This window comes from Macrobrachium rosenbergii, chromosome 34 (genome assembly GCF_040412425.1).
Source record: "Macrobrachium rosenbergii isolate ZJJX-2024 chromosome 34, ASM4041242v1, whole genome shotgun sequence".
Lineage (NCBI taxonomy): Eukaryota > Metazoa > Arthropoda > Malacostraca > Decapoda > Palaemonidae > Macrobrachium > Macrobrachium rosenbergii.
The window spans coordinates 10,883,612-10,904,145 of NC_089774.1; the positions used below are offsets into that span (position 1 = coordinate 10,883,612).

At 36.9% G+C, this 20,534-nt stretch overlaps 1 protein-coding gene across 1 annotated transcript in view; it reads left to right on the plus strand.

The window, feature by feature from the left end:
* Positions 1 to 3,487: 3,487 nt before the first annotated feature.
* Positions 3,488 to 20,534, plus strand: part of LOC136856033 (major centromere autoantigen B-like) — a 30,737-nt gene continuing 13,690 nt past the window's right edge. The window contains exons 1-3 of the mRNA XM_067133586.1: positions 3,488 to 3,520; positions 3,928 to 4,020; positions 15,853 to 15,941. Coding sequence (XP_066989687.1) covers positions 3,488 to 3,520; positions 3,928 to 4,020; positions 15,853 to 15,941 — 215 coding nt within the window. The remainder of the gene's footprint in view (positions 3,521 to 3,927; positions 4,021 to 15,852; positions 15,942 to 20,534) is intronic.

Sequence of the window (20,534 nt, forward strand, 5' to 3'; positions counted from 1 at the left end):
TTAATGTCCTGTAGTCAGGTCACTGGCCAATCAATTCTGGCTTCTGATTGGTTGACTGGCCAATCACAACTCTGGCTTCTGATTGGTCGAGGCTCGTCAATAGAAGTCGATGGACAAAGCAAGACGAATGTTTGAATAGAAATTCCTAAAATGATTGAAAATGTCATTATTCATTGTAAGTTGAATACTAGCCGCTACTACTCTCTCTCTCTCTCTCTCTCTCTCTCTCTCTCTCTCTCTCTCTCTCTCTCACTCACTTCGTGCACGCGCGCGAGCGTATGATTAAAGAGAAGCTTTAGCCATAATACAAACTACTGAAACAGGGTCAGATTCCAACACTTTCAAAGACCCCTTTCAAATACTCCTTTCAAAGACTTCCTGAGGTTTCCCCAAACCCCAAAGGAGAAACCCCGAAACCACCCCCCCCTAAAAACCCCGGAAGGGTTCTCCTTGACTCCAACACCACCCCATCGTCCCGCCCCACCCACAGACAAGAATGAAACCCCCAAAATCAATGAGTAGTTTTTTAAGGGGAGAATTTCCTCGCTCGTCTAATGCGGGTGTGAAGTGATTGTGGGAGAGAGAGAGAGAGAGAGAGAGAGAGAGAGAGAGAGAGAGAGAGAGAGAGAGAGAGAGAGAGGTGGAAAGTAAAACGACACATGAAAAAAATGTAAAAATGGAGAGAGAGAGAGAGAGAGAGAGAGAGAGAGAGAGAGAGAGAGAGAGAGAGAGAGAGAGAGTATCGAATATATTTCACATAAAACGTAAGCAAAGAATGGAGAGAGAGAGAGAGAGAGAGAGAGAGAGAGAGAGAGAGAGAGAGAGAGAGAGAGAGAGAGCTGTGAAGTGCACCACTGCACAAAATACACATGCAACAAAGAATAAAGAAAGTGAGTGAGAGTAAAAGAGTGAGAGAGAACTAATGTGAACATTTGAAAAGGTACACTTCAGTCACCATTCAACATTCATATTCTTCACTCACATTCTCTACGCATAGATTATTCCACGACGAGAACATTCACCCAGCAATCACCATTATAAACGAAACTGTAAAACATGAATTAAAATGAAAAAATATCAATAACAATCAATATACAAACATACAACACATTCATCTACACCTCTCACCACGGACGTGACAAGACTAATTACATATTCGAAAACATTACGTAAAACAGCTTTTGTATTACTTCAATTAAGTAGCACGGATCTGTCAGAACCAGCGGGCCGTTTCATACATAGTTCATACGTAGATCATATACAGGTTTAATACAGGTGAATATTGAATCCGTATAATACCTGTAATGCATTCAGTGACCGGACGTAATATTTTATCAAATATTCAGTCCCCTGGGATTTGAAATGGATGAATTAGGCTGGTTATAAATGCATGCATGTATTGTGTATGTGTGCGCATGTATATTTAAATGCTTTTGTGGACATGTTCCTCTCTCTCTCTCTCTCTCTCTCTCTCTCTCTCTCTCTCTCTCTCTCAAGATATGAAAGCCATTATAAGAAATAATTAGACCTCTGAGATTTCATAGCCCCAAAGGTGTGACTGGAATCTTTATATCTAGAATTAACCTCTCTCTCTCTCTCTCTCTCTCTCTCTCTCTCTCTCTCTCTCTCTCTCAAAGGCCATTATTATCCCTTGCAACCGGGTCATTACAGCTGACCCGCTACGATAACACAACCCGTAATTAAGCGCAATTCTAAGAATTCTTAAAAATGCGCAGGATTCTGTTCCCACGGATTTTGGGGGCATTTTGCCCCCCCCCCGCCCATCCCATAACCCCATCCCATGCTAAAGATCTTGTCCCATACCGTCATATTCCCACTACAAACTGGAATATTCCCATTATTCCCGTTACATCACAGCCAAAGGTCCTTTACATATATTCATCCAATTAAAACTTTCTTTGTAGTGAAAGGAATTCTGTCTTTTGGGGGGAAAAGAAAGTATTTTTTCACTTTCCCTGAGGGAAAGTTAAGGATATACAGTCACTGGAAAGGATATGACTCTGAGATTATTTAGAGATTACTAATGGAATGTTATATAATGTGATTACCCAGTTTTATGTCTTCAAAATTGTGTGTGTGTGAGAGAGAGAGAGAGAGAGAGAGAGAGAGAGAGAGAGAGAGAGAGAGAGAGAAAACTTGTCCACATAATAATTCTAATGTATATGCGTATACATACACATTATCTCTAACTGTCATATCTTGAATAGAGAGAGAGAGAGAGAGAGAGAGAGAGAGAGAGAGAGAGAGAGAGAGAGAGAGAGAGAGAGAGAGAGAGAGATTAATGGACAGGAGATTAGCAGCTGATCACCAGGTAATTACCAACAGATTACCTGATGCAAAATACACTGAATATTTTTGTAAATCAAAAAATATTAAAACAAAAATTGAAAATATTTTTTCTTGAAAGTTATTCAGTGAAAGGAAATGACAATATGTGTATAACAAATAAATGTGAATAACTGGAACACTGGAATGTGAGGCTCCTTTGGACGTGGGATTGTACTGGAATGTCCTGGAATCCAGCGACAAAGAAAATGGGAACATTAGCACGGGGAATAATTCAGCCTATAGGAAGTTGAGTTGATTTGTAAGTTTTGAAGTCTAGGAGTTTTGAAGTCCAGAAGGTATTAAGTCCAGAAGCTATCAAGTCCAGAAGTTATTAAGTTTAGAAGTTTTTCCCGGCTGGGATGTAGACGTTAATGAAGTTAGAAAAAAGTTTATCAAGACTGGAATATAGAAGTGGTGTTAATAATATTAATTAATTGAATTGGAATTTTGTCACCCTTGTGATGTTAGAATTCATTCTCTCTCTCTCTCTCTCTCTCTTAACTGTTACAAAAGTGGATGTGCCTACCATCTAACATTCTCTCTCTCTCTCTCTCTCTCTCTCTCTCTCTCTCTCCAGCTTTTTTCATTTACTTTTCCTGTTATAATTTCTACATCATTGTCATTATTTTATCTTACATTTTATTCTCTCTCTCTCTCTCTCTCTCTCCTTCTATATCTAGCCAGCGGAAACTCTATTTCAGCCCATACCCGCCAAATTCCCCAAAATATAAATTGAAATTCTCTTCAACCATTTCGTTGACCATAGCAGGAAAGGACCTATCTATCCCCCTCTCCCCTTAAACTCCCCACCTTCCCAATTTTAACCTAATATATCATTCATACGTTTCCTTTTCCATAAAGGTGTTGGTTATATATATATATATATATATATATATATATATATATATATATATATATATATATATATATATTTTTTAATAGATAATTAATAAATCATTAATTATCATCATGAAAATTAATTAAGAGGCTTAGAAATCTTATTATTTATTTGAACTATATATCTAAAACTTTGAAACATTAGTTTGTTTGTTTGTTTGCACGCCGGAAGGTAAACGGGGCTGGTGCTGCTCGTAGACTTTTGCCGATTATTATTTGCAGGGTTAATTTAGCTGTGGGTATGGGTATGGGTATGGGTATAGGTATGGGTATGGTAAGGGTATGGGTATGGTATGGATATGGATATGGGTATGGTATGGGTATGGTATGGATATGGTAAGGATATGGGTATGGGTACAGGTATGGTACATATATGGGTATGGGTATGGTACAGATATGGGTATGGGTGTAGGTATACATATGGGTATGGTATAGGTATATGTATGAGTATGGGTATGGGTGTAAGTATGGTACAGATATGGGTATGGGTATGGGTACAGATTTGGGTATGGGTATGGGCACGGGTATGGACCTCTTTTTAAAAACGTAGCCAACAAAAAAGTAACCCAATGTCACGGAGGGTCTACTCATTCATAAAAGCGTCACGTTTCATTCATGAATTCCTCCAGAACTTACTACGATTCCTACAGATGTTTTTCTTCTCTCGTCCGGAATTAAAAGGGAGAAGAAGAAGAAGAAGAAGAAGAAGAAGAAGAAGAAGAAGAAGAAGAAGAAGAAGAAGAAGAAGAAGAAGAAGAAGAAGATGGATTTGTTGTGAGACACAAATTCCAGGACGAAATCGACCATTAGTTTTCGAGTCGTGGGAACGTATGTTGCAATATTAAATTTCTTGTGACTCTGGCTCTCTCTCTCTCTCTCTCTCTCTCTCTCTCTCTCTCTCTCTCTCTCTCTCTCTCTCTCTCTCTCTCCACATAGTTCTCTCTCTCCCCACATTGATCTCTCTCTCTCTCTCTCTCTCTCTCTCTCTCTCTCTCTCTACACACCCCGCCTTTCGAGTGAAACATTAAAACGTGATGGAAACGTTGCTAAGGGCTCGACATAATTCTCTCTCTCTCTCTCTCTCTCTCTCTCTCTCTCTCTCTCTCTCTCTCTCTCTCTCTCACCAAAAGAGAAAAATGAAAAAAAAACCAAAGCAATATTATAAAAAAAAGTAATAAAACTATTCCTCGCAATTTTCAGTTCAGGAAAAGTTTAAAACAATTCCTTTTCTTCAAATGATAATTCCTTGGATTTTATCTTGCCACTTTTTAACACCTGACTAAGTTTCCACGGCAGAGAGAGAGAGAGAGAGAGAGAGAGAGAGAGAGAGAGAGAGAGAGAGAGAGAGAGAGAGAGAGAGAGAGAGAAGAGTAAAAAATTTAGAAGAATTAGGAAGTTGCATAATGCATTGAGAGGATAATATATTAAGATTTCTCCTGTGGAAGAAAAGGAAAAATAAAACTGTTTTATCTGCTAGATTTCTGGACTGCAGGATAAAATCAGGGGCGGAGTATAGAATTATATTTTATATATATTTGATACTTTGAATATTTTGAATTTTATATTTTAAGTTTCTTATATTCCATACCTGAAATATTTTGTATTTTATATTTCAAATATTTTTATATTTCATATATTTTATATTTTGCACCTTATTTTATATCTTAGTGGTACTGAAAAAATGCAGATAAAACTCCAGATTTTATATATATATATATTTATATATATATTGATATACTGAAATTATTGATAAAGCTTAAAGATAAACTCTCTCACCCTTATAGTTCAAATTCAATTAATGATAATCCTATTTTACAGCAAAATAATGATTTAAATAGATTTCTCAGTCAATATTGCATAATCTCATTTTCTTTAACACTACTTCTATGGCCATTTAAATTTGCACTTTACAGGTAAGACTTTGGTCAGTGCTCCATTCTTACTGCTTACCATATAAACACACCTGTCATGTGGTGGTATATTACCTGGAATTCTCTCCATGCTCTTGTTTTTTTACTCCATTCAGGTAAGCCTCATTCTTTTAAGGGACGTTTTGTATTTATTTGGACCCTAGAATTATCTGCATTAATATAAAATTATCAGCAATAAATAATTCTGCATTTTAATATAAAATTATAATCGCCAAATCATTGTCATCCAAATATTCTGCTTTGCGATCAAATCATTTGTAATTATACATAACTGCCTGTGATTAAATATATGAATTATCAATTTATCATTAATTCATTGGGATAAATCAGGCTCCCCGCCAATTATTTGTGTGATAATCGATCAGATTTTCGTGATTAATGTAATCATACAATCATAGAATCATCATATTCAAAGGTTCTATTATTTGTGAAATGGAATAATCAATTTTTGGGAAATATCTGTTGTGACTCATCTCTATCCTGTGCTTTGTCTTTCAGTAATCTCCACTTGTTTCTAAGCCTCATAATCTCATAGTTCTTATCTAAGCAGCCTTAGGTCATAGGTCTCATCTAAGCAGGCTTCGGCCTGGGTCATCCAACTTTTTTGGTAACCACAAGAGAACCTAGCTCGATAATATCACGTATTTTTCTCCCAGGGGATGGACATGTCCAAACCATCTCTCTTTCTTTATATATATATATTTATATTACAGAGTTGCTGGACAAATTTGAATGACTTAATTCCTTCTGTTGAAACCATCCACTATCTTTACATTTTATCTTTATTTATAAATTCATTCTTTATTATTTTATAAATACTCTCACTCGTAGCCTGATAGAGGAAGATAAACCTTGTTTTATTTCCCTAAATGTGCGTGACCACACACACACACATACATACTCACTCTCTTTCTCTCTCTCTTTCATACCTGGATGATCTCTCTATTCCTCGCTGCCTCTTAACAAAACTTGAAGAATCTGTATAACTTCCCCCCCAAAAAACTTCCTGAAGTATCTTTCCTTCAAGATTTTTCCGACTTCTCTCTCCAACTTTTCTGAGAGCTTTTTCGGACTGTCACCAAGATTGGTATTTGCTTTGTTTTGTTGGCTCACGACAAATGAACTTCGGTCGATCGTCGATTGATAGATCGAGTGAGTTTGGCGTCGAGGAGAATATCTATAGTCAATGACTTCAAAGATTAAAAATAAAACTGCAGGGTTTCTCGAGGATTTTGCAAATGTAGCGTGTCTGTGAAAAAATCGTGTATGTCAATTAGTTAGGTTCTAATGAACAGTTCGCGTGTCTGTGAATTCGTGCAATTCGAATCGCGAAAGATTGAGGTATTATATATATATATATATATATATATATATATATATATATATATATATATATATATATATATATATATATATATTATACTTATCTTTTACAAGTAAATTAGAATATCCTAATTATTATATTAATATATTTTATTAATCTCTTGATAACTCCAAGTAAATCACATTCCCATTCACATTCCCATTGGAATTGGGGATATAACTCTAGTTAGCTAAACCCAACTCAATGATACTTCATCTGTCAAATAACTGTTATCTCTCGGCAGTTAGAGATGTATATTGACTTTCTCCGAATGTTTATAAACATCTGGATGTTGAAATACATAAATATAACATCACAATATTAACCACAACATAAAACGAGGTAAAAAATCGAGTTTTCTGTTCAGCGTATAATCAAGGCCACCGAAAATAGATCTATCTTTCGGTGGTCTCGGTATAATGCTATGAGCTGCGGCCCATGAAACTTTAACCACGGCTCAGTAGTTGCCTGGCCTATATCGCTGCCAGAAGCACGATTATGGCTAACTTTAACCTTAAATAAAATAAAAACTACTGAGGCTAGAGGGCTGCAATTTGGTATGTTTGATGACTGGAGGATGGATGATCAACATACCAATTTGCAACTCTCTAGCCTCAGTAGTTTTTAAGATCCGAGGGCGGACAGAAAAAAGTGTGGCAAATAGTTTTCTTTTACAGAAAACTAATTAAACATACGACCATAACCCTCACATATATTGGTTCAAAAACCCCCCTACGGAGGCAGAGGCTTCATCCAGCCACAAACGAACTCACTGAAGCCTCACTGAAGCGTTGCAAAATGATAATTCACGTTGCAGATTTTGGAGAATGATCAAAAGACAAGATTATTATCGCTGCTCGGATATATATTTTGCGAGGGGATGGAATTCTAATTAGCATTATCAGGGCGAATCATTACGAAATATTCTGAAATACGGCGTTGTCGAGAGGCCGAGGGGTTATTGGCGAATGAGGTAATGATATCTGGAAATATTGAAGGTATTGTTGAAAGGATTTGATTTATGTATATATGTATATGTTGCTAACAGGACCTCGTTCAAACTGGATGGTATCTAGTGGAGATATTTATTCATACATACATACACACATACATTTGTGTGTATTAGTTATATGTAAAGTTAATATTCTCATAAAAAAGGGGAAAATATTCATTAGCATTAAATCAAGTATATTTGGGACGCCGGGGAATATTACATCTGTGGGAATGTTTTTTTTTTCTCCCAGAAAAAAACTAATATTATTTTTCTGAGCTGAAATTTCACCTTTGATATTCGCAATATACCATGTCTATTATGAAGCAGTTTTGTTTGGAATTATTTTGCTTAAAAAATTTTTTTTTTTGGATGTTCCAGTTTCAGATTCTCATGGGAAAATACTCTCTCTCTCTCTCTCTCTCTCTCTCTCTCTCTCTCTCTCTCTCTCTCTCTCTCTCTCTCTCTCTCTCTCTTTCTAAAAGTTGGTGATTGTCAAGAAAAGTTGCAGAGAAAGAGAAGAGAAAGTTAAAGCTGAATGTTAACAAGAGTTAATATAAATTCAGTTATTAAATTTCTCTCTCTCTCTCTCTCTCTCTCTCTCTCTCTCTAAAAGTTGGTGATGGTCAAGAAAAATTGACGGGAAAGAGAAAAGAAAGTTAAAGTTGAATGCTAGCAAGAGTTAATATAAACTCATTTATTAAAATTCTCTCTCTCTCTCTCTCTCTCCCCCCCAGGAATCATTTCAGCCAATATGCATGGAAACCCATCACTCTCAAATCCCGTAAAGTATTCATTTCAGTGACGTATGAATTCCATATTTTTCCCCAAAATTGGATGAGAGAAATAGAAATATATGTAGATTTTGGTCATATCACTGATCCTTATATATATGACGTAATTCCCTCCCGAAATTGGACAGAAATGGTTCCTGTTATTTTTTAGGATAAATTCTGCAAGACTTTTTTTCTTTATATTACGTAACTAATTCTAGAATTTGATTGGTTTTAATTCCAGGGGATCTGAGGCATTTGTTGTCATCTAGTTGGAGAACTGAACAGAATCTATATTATATTCATTTTTATATTTCATTTTGATAATTAAAAATAATTGACAGCCACCTTACATGTCTATTTCAGCAATAAAACAAAGTTATCATACACCAACAACCACTAAATATGTTACCGTACATCAACAGCCACTCAAACAAAGTTATTGCACACCAACAACCACTTCTAAAAAGTTATCGTACATCAACAATCACTCAAAAAAAGTTATCGTACACCAACAGTCACTCAAAAAGAAAGTTATCGTACATCACCAACTACTGAAAAGTTATCGTACACCAACAACCGCTCCTAAAAAGTTATTGTACATCAACAATCACTCAAAAAAAAGTCATTGTACACCAACAACCATTCCTAAAGAGTTATTGTACGCCAACAACCATGCCAAAAAAGTTATTGTACATCAACAACCAGCCAAAGAAAGACGGAAGGTTATTGTACACCAACAACCACCTGAAAAACGTTATTGTATGCTAACAACCGCTCAAAAAAATGATTGTAGCACCAACAACCAGTCAAAAAAACTTATCGTACGCCAGCAACCACTCAAAAAAAGTCACTGTACACCAACAACCACCCAAAGAAAGACAGAAGGTTATCGTACACCAACAACCAACCACTCACGAAAAATAAAAGTTCTCGTACATCAACGACAACTGAGGCCCTGCGTAAGTGACTAATCAGAATTGGCTACATTTTAACCCATATGTTTGAGAACATCCTCAGTTCTCTCTCTCTCTCTCTCTCTCTCTCTCTCTCTCTGCGCGAGATCGTGTTTACATCGAAAACATGACCACCAGAACGAGTATGTTTGGACTTCCTGCGTCTGACAGGAAAGGAAAACAGATTGTGTCAACAGACTTGGCATGGAGAGCAAGCAGACACGATTATGTCCTTCTGCTGTTCGTCATTTTATGCTAAACAGAAACCCTTTTTTTTTTTCTGTTATCCAATATCTTGCCTTGTCTCCATTTTTCTTTTTATCTTGATATTCTGCTGTTTTTTTCTCTTCCTCACTGTTTTCTGGTCCTCTGATCTGATCTCTCTCTCTCTCTCTCTCTCTCTCTCTCTCTCTCTCTCTCTCTCTCTATATATATATATATATATATATATATATATATATATGAATACCATCCAATTTGAAATTAGATCCAATTCATATTTAAATTGAGAACGGGGCAGACTGAAGGCCCCATTATTTCTCTCTCTCTCTCTCTCTCTCTCTCTCTCTCTCTCTCTCTCTCTCTCTCTCTCTCTCTGTAAAGGTTATTATGTACCTGGGACAAAATTGCTATAATATTCATAATATATTTATTCTGTGTGATTTATTTAGCATTATTTTCTCTATTTTATCTCTGTCAATATTCTCCTCCCCTACACACTCTCTCTCTCTCTCTCTCTCTCTCTCTCTCTCTCTCTCTCTCTCTCTCTGTAAAGGTTATTATGTACCTGGGACAAAATTGCTATAATATTCACAACATATTTATTCTTTGTGATTTATTTAGCATTATTTTCTCAATTTTATCTCTGTCAATATTCTCCTCTCCTACACATTCTGTTCTCTCTCTCTCTCTCTCTCTCTCTCTCTCTCTCTCTCTCTCTCTCTCTCTCTCTGTAAAGGTATTATGTACCTGGGACAAAATTGCTATAATATTCACAACATATTTATTCTTTGTGATTTATTTAGCATTCTTTTCTCATTCTTATCTCTCCTCTCAATATTCTCCTCTCTCTCTAAAGGTTATTATGTACAAGTTTCACAACATATTTATTCTTTGTGATTTATTTAGCATTATTTTCTCAATTTTATCTCTGTCAATATTCTCCTCTCCTACGCAAGTTTCTTTTTCATTCCAGATTCTGTCAATGAATAAAAATCGCAGCAATGTGCCTGGAGGGTGTTTTAACTAAGTTTTTTATGTTTTATACATTTGAATATGAACTTATTATGTAAATCAACGCTTCATGAATATTCAAACTGTTACAGAAAGAAAATTTCTGGTTGGTTTAATGTAACCTGCTTTTGATATCTGTAACTTTGACGAGAGAGAGAAAAAAGTGATTTTAGTTATTTTTACAAACTTTTTTTTCTGTCCCTGTCAGTCATATTGGCCCAGAAATTTGTTTGTGACTGGGAAATCATTATATATATTCCATCATATATTTCGAAACGCTACATCAGGGGATTTAAAACTTAATGACTTGACATGTTATCACAGAGGATTTATCGAGAATCATTTGGCCTGTTGATTTCAAAGCTAAAACTTCGCTTCAGTGCTAAATAATTCGTTTATATTTCACAAAAAAATCCCTAATAGAATATTCTATTAATCCCTTCCAAAAATACTGAATAGTTCGTTTATATTTCACAAAAAAAATCCCTAATAGAACATTCTATTAATCCCTTCTTCGTCTGACAAAAATTCCTGATAGAATTTCACCATCCATCAACGACTCATTAACAGCCAATCACGTCCTCCCTTACAAACCCCCAAGGGAGTAATGCTTCTGTATCAGCCAATGAGGAGGGTCGAATTAATGAGTAGAATCGTCCCGTCGCTAATCGCAGGTAATTAGATTTCCCAGGTAATTATTTGGGTTGGTAATTTTCCCGAGAGAGTTGGGGACATTATAAGCCTTGTAAGTCCTTTTAAAATTCTTTTAAATAAATAAAAATCTATTATAATCCTTTAAAGTCCTTTAAAAATTCTTTTAAATCTATAAAAATATATTATAATTCATTAAAATCCTATGAAATTCTCTTAAAATCATTAAAAATCTATTGAAATCCATTAAAATCCTTTAAAATGCTTTATAAAAATTGTTTTTAAATCCTTCAAGAATTGTCACAATTCTTTAAAATCCGTAAAATCCTGTAAAATCATTTGAAATCGATTAAAATCCTTCAAAATTTATATTAACTTTAAAAATCATTAAAATCCTTTAATACATTATTGTCTTTCCTGCTCAGAATTTCTAACAACAAAACGGGAAACATTTTTGGAAATTTCGAGCCAAGAACTGTGATGAATTCGAAGTAGCTCGAAATATCTCTTAACAAAAAACCACCCACACCCCACACACCGCCCACCCACAATGCCGAACCACCCACCCACCCACTCCCACTCCCACGCACACACAAAAACAACCCACGCATTTATAAACACCACAACAGAAAATTTATCCAACCATATTTTGTAAATCTCGCGAACAAAAGGAAAATCGTAAGAGCCGCGTTCAACAGGCGGAACTGAGTGGCACAAAAGCGTCCCACCACCAGAACAGGGCATTAAAACCTCTCGTTGAAACCTCTCTCTCATTGTTGCTCGTTGTTGCCCAGAAAGGCAGACAATTAGATCAGAGGATAGAGTGTGGGGTATGGTTTGAGAGAATAAAATGGAAAGTCTATTGTATGCTTGGAAGAGGGGCAGAATGAGAGCATGCTCTTGAACAGGGCAGCTGTTTAGAATTGGTAAGCTAGCTCTCTCTCTCTCTCTCTCTCTCTCTCCACACCACAATATTAACTTGCAAGAGTCACTCTGATGTCATATCATGAGGCTAAGGTAATTAATCATCTCTCTCTCTCTCTCTCTTTCTCTCTCCTTGAGAGAGAGAGAGAGAGAGAGAGAGAGAGAGAAAGGGGTGGTGAAAGAAAGATTTTGTCTCTGTCCTTTTGAACGAGAGAGAGAGAGAGAGAGAGAGAGAGAGAGAGAGAGAGAGAGAGAGAGAGAGAGAGAAACAAGTCCATTTTGTCTCTGTCCTTTTGAACGGACTTTTGACAGAGAGAGAGAGAGAGAGAGAGAGAGAGAGAGAGAGAGAGAGAGAGAGAGAGAGAGAGAGAGAGAGACTGAGAGTTTGTTGTGCTAAAATTGTAAATAATCAATCTTTAATGAGTATTAACACACAAATACACTAACATACACATATGTACACCCATGTGTATACACATAGATACACCCACGTGTATACACATATGTACACCCATGTGTGTACACACACAGGGTACTACACTCAGTATATTTTGTTCCAGGCAATATTGTTTTTCCTGGCCTTATACAAATTCCTGAATCCTGCACCGGAATTCCTAAATGGAATCCTGGGAATGTGTGGCCTGTCTAGGAGACTGTTAGTGAATCTTTTTTTTTCTGTCTAGGATTTAGGAATTTCCAGGAGACTTCTGAATCCTGTTTTAGGATTTAGGAATTTTTAGAAGAGTGTTTTGAATCCTATTTAGGATTCAGGGACTTTCCGGAACCAACTCCGAATCCTTTTTAGGATTTGGAGACTTCCGGAGACAATCTGAATCCTTTTTAGGATTTGCGAACTTCCCGGAGACAATCTGAATCCTTTTTAGGATTTGTGGACTTCCAGGAGAATATTTTGAATACTTTTTTTAGGATTTTGGGTGCCTTAAACTATTCTGAATCCTTTTCAGGATTTGGGGACTCCCAGGAGACTAATCTGAATCCTTTGTAGGATTTGGGAACATCCTAAATATTCATCTGTAAAGGGTTCCTACATCGAGACTGAATCTAGATCAGATTCAATTTTTTTTGTCAACAAAAAAGTCAGACTTATTCTTTCCTTCCTGAATTTATTAAGACGAATCTAAGAGACAATATACATAATGCATGCGTACGCACTGCGGTGCATACGCGCGCGCACGCGCCACTGGTCAAAACCAGCCTAAAATCATTACGAATTTAGAGTAAACGAAAGTGAATAGGAGGTCGAATCTCTCGGCCATAAATCTCTCGGGAATCAAACCGGACTTCGAAAAACTCGTAAACAGTTCCAACAATTTTCCTACGAAAGTTTTGTAGCCCGAACTCCTTTCAAAGAAGTTAGAGAATATATATATAAAAAAAACATATTCCTAAAAGAAATAGATTTGAGGTTTTTATCGTCGAGATAACTCCTTTTTTATAAATGAGAGATAAGTATCAGAGGGAAAACTAATGATGGCAAAAATGGTCTCTAGCTTTGCTGTAAAGTTTTAATGGCCGCCCAACTTTGTCTTCCCTTTGAAATTTTTATCGTGTTTGCGAGTTTTAATGATAAAATACCTCCTCGTTTTTGTTCCATTTGCCTTCTCTTGGTCTATATATAACTGGCCTTATGCCAGCACGCTCTGGAACGACGGCCAAGGCAGAATTTATGTAAGTAATGTGCCTTGATTTATGTAAAATCTCTTCGGTACTTTGTGACTTTATTTCTGGCGTATAATCAAGGCCACCGAAAATAGATCTATCTTTCGGTGGTCTCCGTATATTGCTGTATGAGCCACGGCCCGTGAAACTTTAATCACGGCCCGGTGGTGGCCTGGCCTATATCGTTGTCAAACAAACGATTATGGCTAACTTTAACCTTAAATAAAATAAAAAACTACTGAGGCTAGAGGGCTGCAATTTGGTATGTCTGATGATTGAAGGGTGGTTGATCAACATACCAATTTGCAGCCCTCTAGCCTCAGTAGTTTTTGAGATCTGAGGTCGGACAGGAAAAGTGCGAACGGACAGACAAAGCCAGCACAATAGTTTTCTTTTACAGAAAACTAACAAGTTAATTAACTTGTTTTTAACCAAGGAATTAACAAGAAACAAAGAAATATATATATATATATATATATATATATATATATATATATATATATATATATATATATATATATATATATGACATTTTAACTCTCCTTAAATAATTGAAGAACCTGTCTATAAATTTCCTATTGAATTTCAATTGAATTTTTGTTGAATTTTTAATGACCATCCAACATTATGAATATTGAAATACCTAACATTGAAATATGACCCTACAATTATAGGTCAAAGGTCACGTGGGGGCTTTTAACTGGATGTATCGAACTTAAAGGACTCTCTCTCTCTCTCTCTCTCTCTCTCTCTCTCTCTCTCTCTCTCTCTCTCTCTCTCTCTCCTTTGAACCATTCTGAGAACTAGGGGAAAGTTTGATTTTTAACAGCAAGAAACTGCTTATTCAAATATTGGAGCAATGAAGTATTGTCAGCTTGGGAGAGAGAGAGAGAGAGAGAGAGAGAGAGAGAGAGAGAGAGAGAGAGAGAGAGAGAGAGAGAGAGAGAGAGAGAGAGAGAGAGAGAATATTTATTCAAATAGTGGATGTACCAAAGAAATGAAGTATTGTCAGACTGAATAGAATATCCGAGTTGTGTAAAAGAGAGAGAGAGAGAGAGAGAGAGAGAGAGAGAGAGAGAGAGAGAGAGAGAGAGAGAGAGAGAGAGAGAGAGAGAGATATTTCTGAAACTGATTGAGTTTGTTCTGTTCAAATTTATTTTGGAGGGAAAGCAATTTTATATATTAATGTGTATTAAACTTATGTTTATTATCTTTTAAAACATCAAAGTTTTCCTTTGAAGAAAAAAGTATATTTTTTTGTGAATTTTGTGTTTTTGGTCTAAAATTCCTTCTATATATCTTTTCTCGAACTCAAAATTTTGGTCTGAGTTCCATGTTACGTCAAGGGAAAGATGGCTTCCCAATTTGGGTTTCGTTCCCATTTTTGGGTCCAATTCTAGGGTTCAGAAACTGTGGCTGCTGTAAAATGGCTTCTGGGTCTTTGGGTTCCAACCCTCGGGTTCTGTGCCTCCATTTTTGGGGTCTCTGGGTTTATATATACGTATGGCTAGGCTACATAGGCCTTTGGTTCACAGAGCCACTAGGCCTATGCTCTGTATCCTGGTCTGATACAGTCCTTGAAGCCTGTTGGTCTCTGATCATCAGCCTTGGGTGCTCGTTTCTGTCGTTATTTCTTGGGTTCTACACCTTGGGTCTTGTTCTTTGGCTCTGGTTGATGAGCCTTGGGTTATACAAGCCTTGGTTTCAGAGCCCTAAACACTTTGGATTCAGAGTTTTGGTTCTATACCTGCAGTCCTAGATCTATTGGTCTTTGATCACAGGTCCTTTGGCTCTAAATCTCGCTAGTCCCAAGTCTTCAGAGCTTTGACCTTATACCTTGGCTCTAGGCAACTCTCTAGCATATCAGCCTCTGTAAGTAGGCCTAGGCTATAGGCCTATATCTCTTAGTCTAGGCCTCTAGGCTTTTCTTAATCTTGGTCTAGGGGATTTGAACTTGCGTCTAGAGCACTGAGTTCTAGATATTTTCTGGGGGGCTCTAGGCAACTTTTTACTAACATCTCAATCCCTGTATCTAGGGGTTTTAGATCTATAACTCTATCATTTTAGTTCCCCGTGCTCTGTAAACATCCGTTTCCTAAACAAGGCCACTCTTTCTCGTTCACGAAGAGACGAAGAAGAGGAATCCTGTCTTCAAGAAGAAGAAGAAGAAGAAGAAGAAGAAGAAGAAGACAGGTAATTACTCGAAGCTTTTAAAAAATTACAACAGTAATTGCTTCTCGCGTTTCAGGTTACAGAAAAAAAAAATCATAATTACAAAAAGTAATACAAAGCTGAAAGTGTAAAAGTGGAAATGACTTTCCTTTTGTACTTTCGCCAAAAGAAAGTCATCAAAAGAAGATAATTATTAAAAAGAGAATAATTATCAAAAGACAGTTATCGTCATGACATTAAAAATGGCTCCAGTAGTCTCTCAACTTGAATGAGTAATTTCTTATATATGTTGATTGTTTTATTGTTGGTCATCAAATGGTGGTAATTATGTAATAATTGTATATAGAATTTGATTATTGTATATACATATATTGTATAATAACTGGGCAGATGCCCACAGATGACAATAATCTCTCTCTCTCTCTCAATCTCTTTTTCTCTCTCTATCTCTCCCTCCCTCAATCCCTCTCTCTTTCCCTCCACCTCTTTTTCTCCTTCAGTCTCTCTCTCTCTCTCTCTCTCTCTCTCTCTCTATTTCTCCATCTTTCTCTCCCTCAATCTCTAAATCTTTCTCTCTCTTTCTATCTATCTATCTATCTATCTATCTATCTATCTCTCTCTATCTCTCTCTCTCTCTCTCTCTCTCTCTCTCTCTCTCTCTCTCTCTCTCTTCTGTCCCTCAATCTCTCTCTCTCCCTCAATCTCTCTCTCTTTCTGTCCCTCAATCTCCCCCACTCTCTCTCTCTCTCTCTGTTCCTGTTCCTCAATCTCTTTCTGTCCCTCAATCCCCCACTCTCTCTCTCTCTCTCTCTCTCTCTCTCTCTCTCTCTCTCTCTCTCTCTCTCTCTCTCGCTCGGGGAGACGTAACGACCTCCACACAGCTTGAGATACGGACCTCCAGCTGAGGTGTGGGTTTCCATTATGCAAATAAACTAGGTCGTACCCAGATCAGCTTTGGCATCATACAACAGAAACATACCCACGCTGTGGCTTTTTCAACAGCACATTTTATTCTTATATTATTCCTATATATTCTGTCCGCCCTCAGATCTTAAAAACTTACCGGGGCTAGAGGGCTGCAAATTGGTATGTTGATCATCCACCCTTCAGTGATCACAGGTACCAAATTGCAGCCCTCTAACCTCCTCCTCCTCCTCAAGTTAGGCATTATCGTGCCTCTGGCAGAGTTCGTATGTTTGTGCAGTGCCTGTTTGTGAAATATGTTTTTTGAAATTGATTCGAAGAGTTTGTGTGTCTTTCTCGTACAGATATATATACACAAACACACACACACAATATCTGGAAAAGTATAGTATGTTTGTGTAATCACATACGAAAGATGTATGTGATTCCAGCAGTCACACAAACAATATGGGACAAAAACAAACGCGCACAAACGCGTAAAACAATCTGCCGTTTCTCCATTGTCCCACAAACAAAGGAGAAAAAATTCTCCTTTTCTTATATTCCCAACAATTCCAGGAAACAGAGTAACTGGAAAAAATACAAGGGGTTGTTCCTCACTTGGGGAGAAAAACGAGCATTTTTCCTCACTCCTATTGCATATTCCTTTGCATGCAATTGAGAGAGAGAGAGAGAGAGAGAGAGAGAGAGAGAGAGAGAGAGAATATTTCTGGTATATTTTGTGAGATATTCCAGAGAGTGTATAACGGAATGACACATCACTCTGTATCGGGGAAAATTGAGGGTCCTGTTTTGCTTCTGAAATGTTAATGGTTATGATTCTTACGTATTTCTTACATTTTCTCTCTATCACTCATTCATTGCACGTTCGTTATTTATTCATTTATCAGTCTATTTATGCATGCGCGAGAGAAAAACATAATTAAGTAAGCATTCACATGTATCGCTTTTTCAGAAGGTTTCCCCAATTACAATTCGCTTTATATTAACATAACTTTCTTTTTTATTTTCTCAATTTGACTCATTTATTAATATAATCATTATTTACTTATTTATCAATCTATTTATATGTTCTTTATTTATCAATCTATTTATGCATTTGCAAGAGAATGAAAAAATCATCACCACTTCCCCTTTTCGGGGCAAAATTACGAGAAATCCTTCATCGGCTAATGACTCGGACGGGCGAATTGGCAAGACTGACGAATTTGGCCGGACGGGAGGTACCCCCCCCCTAAAATGGTTCCTCTCCTTAGAGGCGAGGGCCGAAATCCATCACCTCATTTGTCGGGCTGATTAAGCTAAAAGCTTTTTCTTTCCTAACCCACACCAAGTCGATATTGTCAAGAGAGGCTGGAAGGTGTGATTAAAGGTTCTGTCTTGGTAATGTGTTCTGTGATGTGTGGTTATGTTAAGCTAAGGGAATCAGTTGTAAAGTTTGTTTTGTTTATGGGTGCAGTTCCCTGCGTATTTTTCATTGAATAAAGTCCAGCAAACTTTATTTGTTTATGAATGAACTAACCTCTCTTGTCATTTGTTTATAGGAACCATTTCTTGCGTATTTTTCACTGAACAAAGTCCTGCAAACTTTATTTGTTTATGAATGAGCTGGCATCGCTTGTCATGTGTTTATAGGAACCGTTCCTTGCGTACTTCTCACTGAACAAAATCATGCAAACTTTATTTGTGTATGAATGAACTGACGTCTCTTGTCATTTGTTTATAGGAACCGTTCCTTGCGTACTTCTCATTGAACAAAATCCTGCAAACTTCATTTGTTTATGAATGAACAGACATCCCCCGTTATTTGTTTATAGGAACCGCTTCTTACGTAATTTTCCCTAAAATAATTTCCTAGGTCCTATCTTAATAGTTTTGGTAATCCACAAAAATAATGGCATTTACAAAAACGCTAAAATACAAAGTTGATATGATGTGTTGTGATAATAATAATAATAATAATAATAATAATAATAATAATAATAATAATAATAATAATAATAATAATACTAATAATCATAATAATATATAATATTAATTTAGTTATTATTATTATTATTAATATCTATTTTTTTGCAGAGAAAAATAACATTCTTATATAAAAATATATTTTGCTTGAATTATTCATAGGCATCCTCGCACCCCTGGGTCAAGAACCACTGGTTTACTAAAAAAAACCATTCTCGTCATTCCCATAATGAGAACGCTTCAATTCTCCTCACATCTGATATCAAACGTTCCGCGAAACATCTCGTCTCTCAAGCCACGAACACGGCTTGAATTTCAACCCGATTGCAGAGAATTGCAAATGAAATTTTTCCTTCAGAATCGCAATGAATCCGCGCTGTTGAATCATTACGCTGCACCCTTTGATTATTCAGCAAGTTCTTTGCGCAATAAAGTTGCTTTTTTGTTATACAAAAACATTCCCGATGCATTCATTACAGCTGGAATGGACAGTGTGTTATTTTCATATTCTCTTTGTTTATGAAGCAATTCTGCGTCTCGTGTTCCATTTGTTGGAGTTCTTTGGAGAGAGAGAGAGAGAGAGAGAGAGAGAGAGAGAGAGAGAGAGAGAGAGAGAGAGAGAGAGAGAGAGAGAGAGTTCTCTTTAAGGATACAAGCTGTCTGGAGGTCGTTATATCTTCAGTGGAAGAAGAAGAAGAAGAAGAAGAAGAAGAAGAAGAAGAAGAAGAAGAAGAGAGAGAGAGAGAGAGAGAGAGAGAGAGAGAGAGAGAGAGAGAGAGAGAGAGAGAGAGAGAGAGAGAGAGTTCTTTCAGGATACAAGTTGTCTTTAAGTCTATGATATTCAGAAATAACCCATGGACCACCATCAACATAGAACCCTCTGCATGAAGGAGAGAGAGAGAGAGAGAGAGAGAGAGAGAGAGAGAGAGAGAGAGAGAGAGAAGAGCAATATCTCTCCTCATTTCCAGTGCTGAGACTAACCAACACTCATATAAACAGACGAATATCTTGGGCAAAACTGTCCTCTCAAACCCAACAGGGATCAAGTCTATAAAAGTTCATGGGTCACAATAAGGCAGTCTACTTTCCTATTCTCCCTTAAAAATCCCTTAACTCAGTCTCCTACGTCCTCGTTAAGTCCCGTCAGCTTTCTTTTTGATATAGAGCAGCTCAATGGGTGCTGAATATAAGAGAGAGAGAGAGAGAGAGAGAGAGAGAGAGAGAGAGAGAGAGAGAGAGTCTAACGAATGACTTTTATCTTGGCTTTCGTGAGGTTCAATCTGATTCATTACTGAAACCTCATTACTGCTTAATGAGGACGTTTGATGAATTTCAGTCGAGTCAAACTGAAATTTGAAACTTTAATCAAGGCCCAGTGGTGGCTTGGCCTATACCGTTGCCAGACGCACGATTTGGCTAATTTTAACCTAAAATAAATTAAAAACTGCTGAGGCTAGAGGGCTGCAATTTTGTGTGACTGATGATTGTAGGGTGGATGATCAACATACCAATTTGCAGCCCTCTAGCCTCAGAAGTCTGTCTGTCTGTCAGTCTCTCAGGATTTGAGTCCAAAGTTGACAGAATCTGAAAATCATATTTCCGTACATGTATCAAATTCTCTCTCTCTCTCTCTCTCTCTCTCTATGGTAAATTCTGGGGAATTAAATATCGAAACATGACATATCGAAACATGACAGAGGAAAGAAGAAGAAGAGAAGAAGA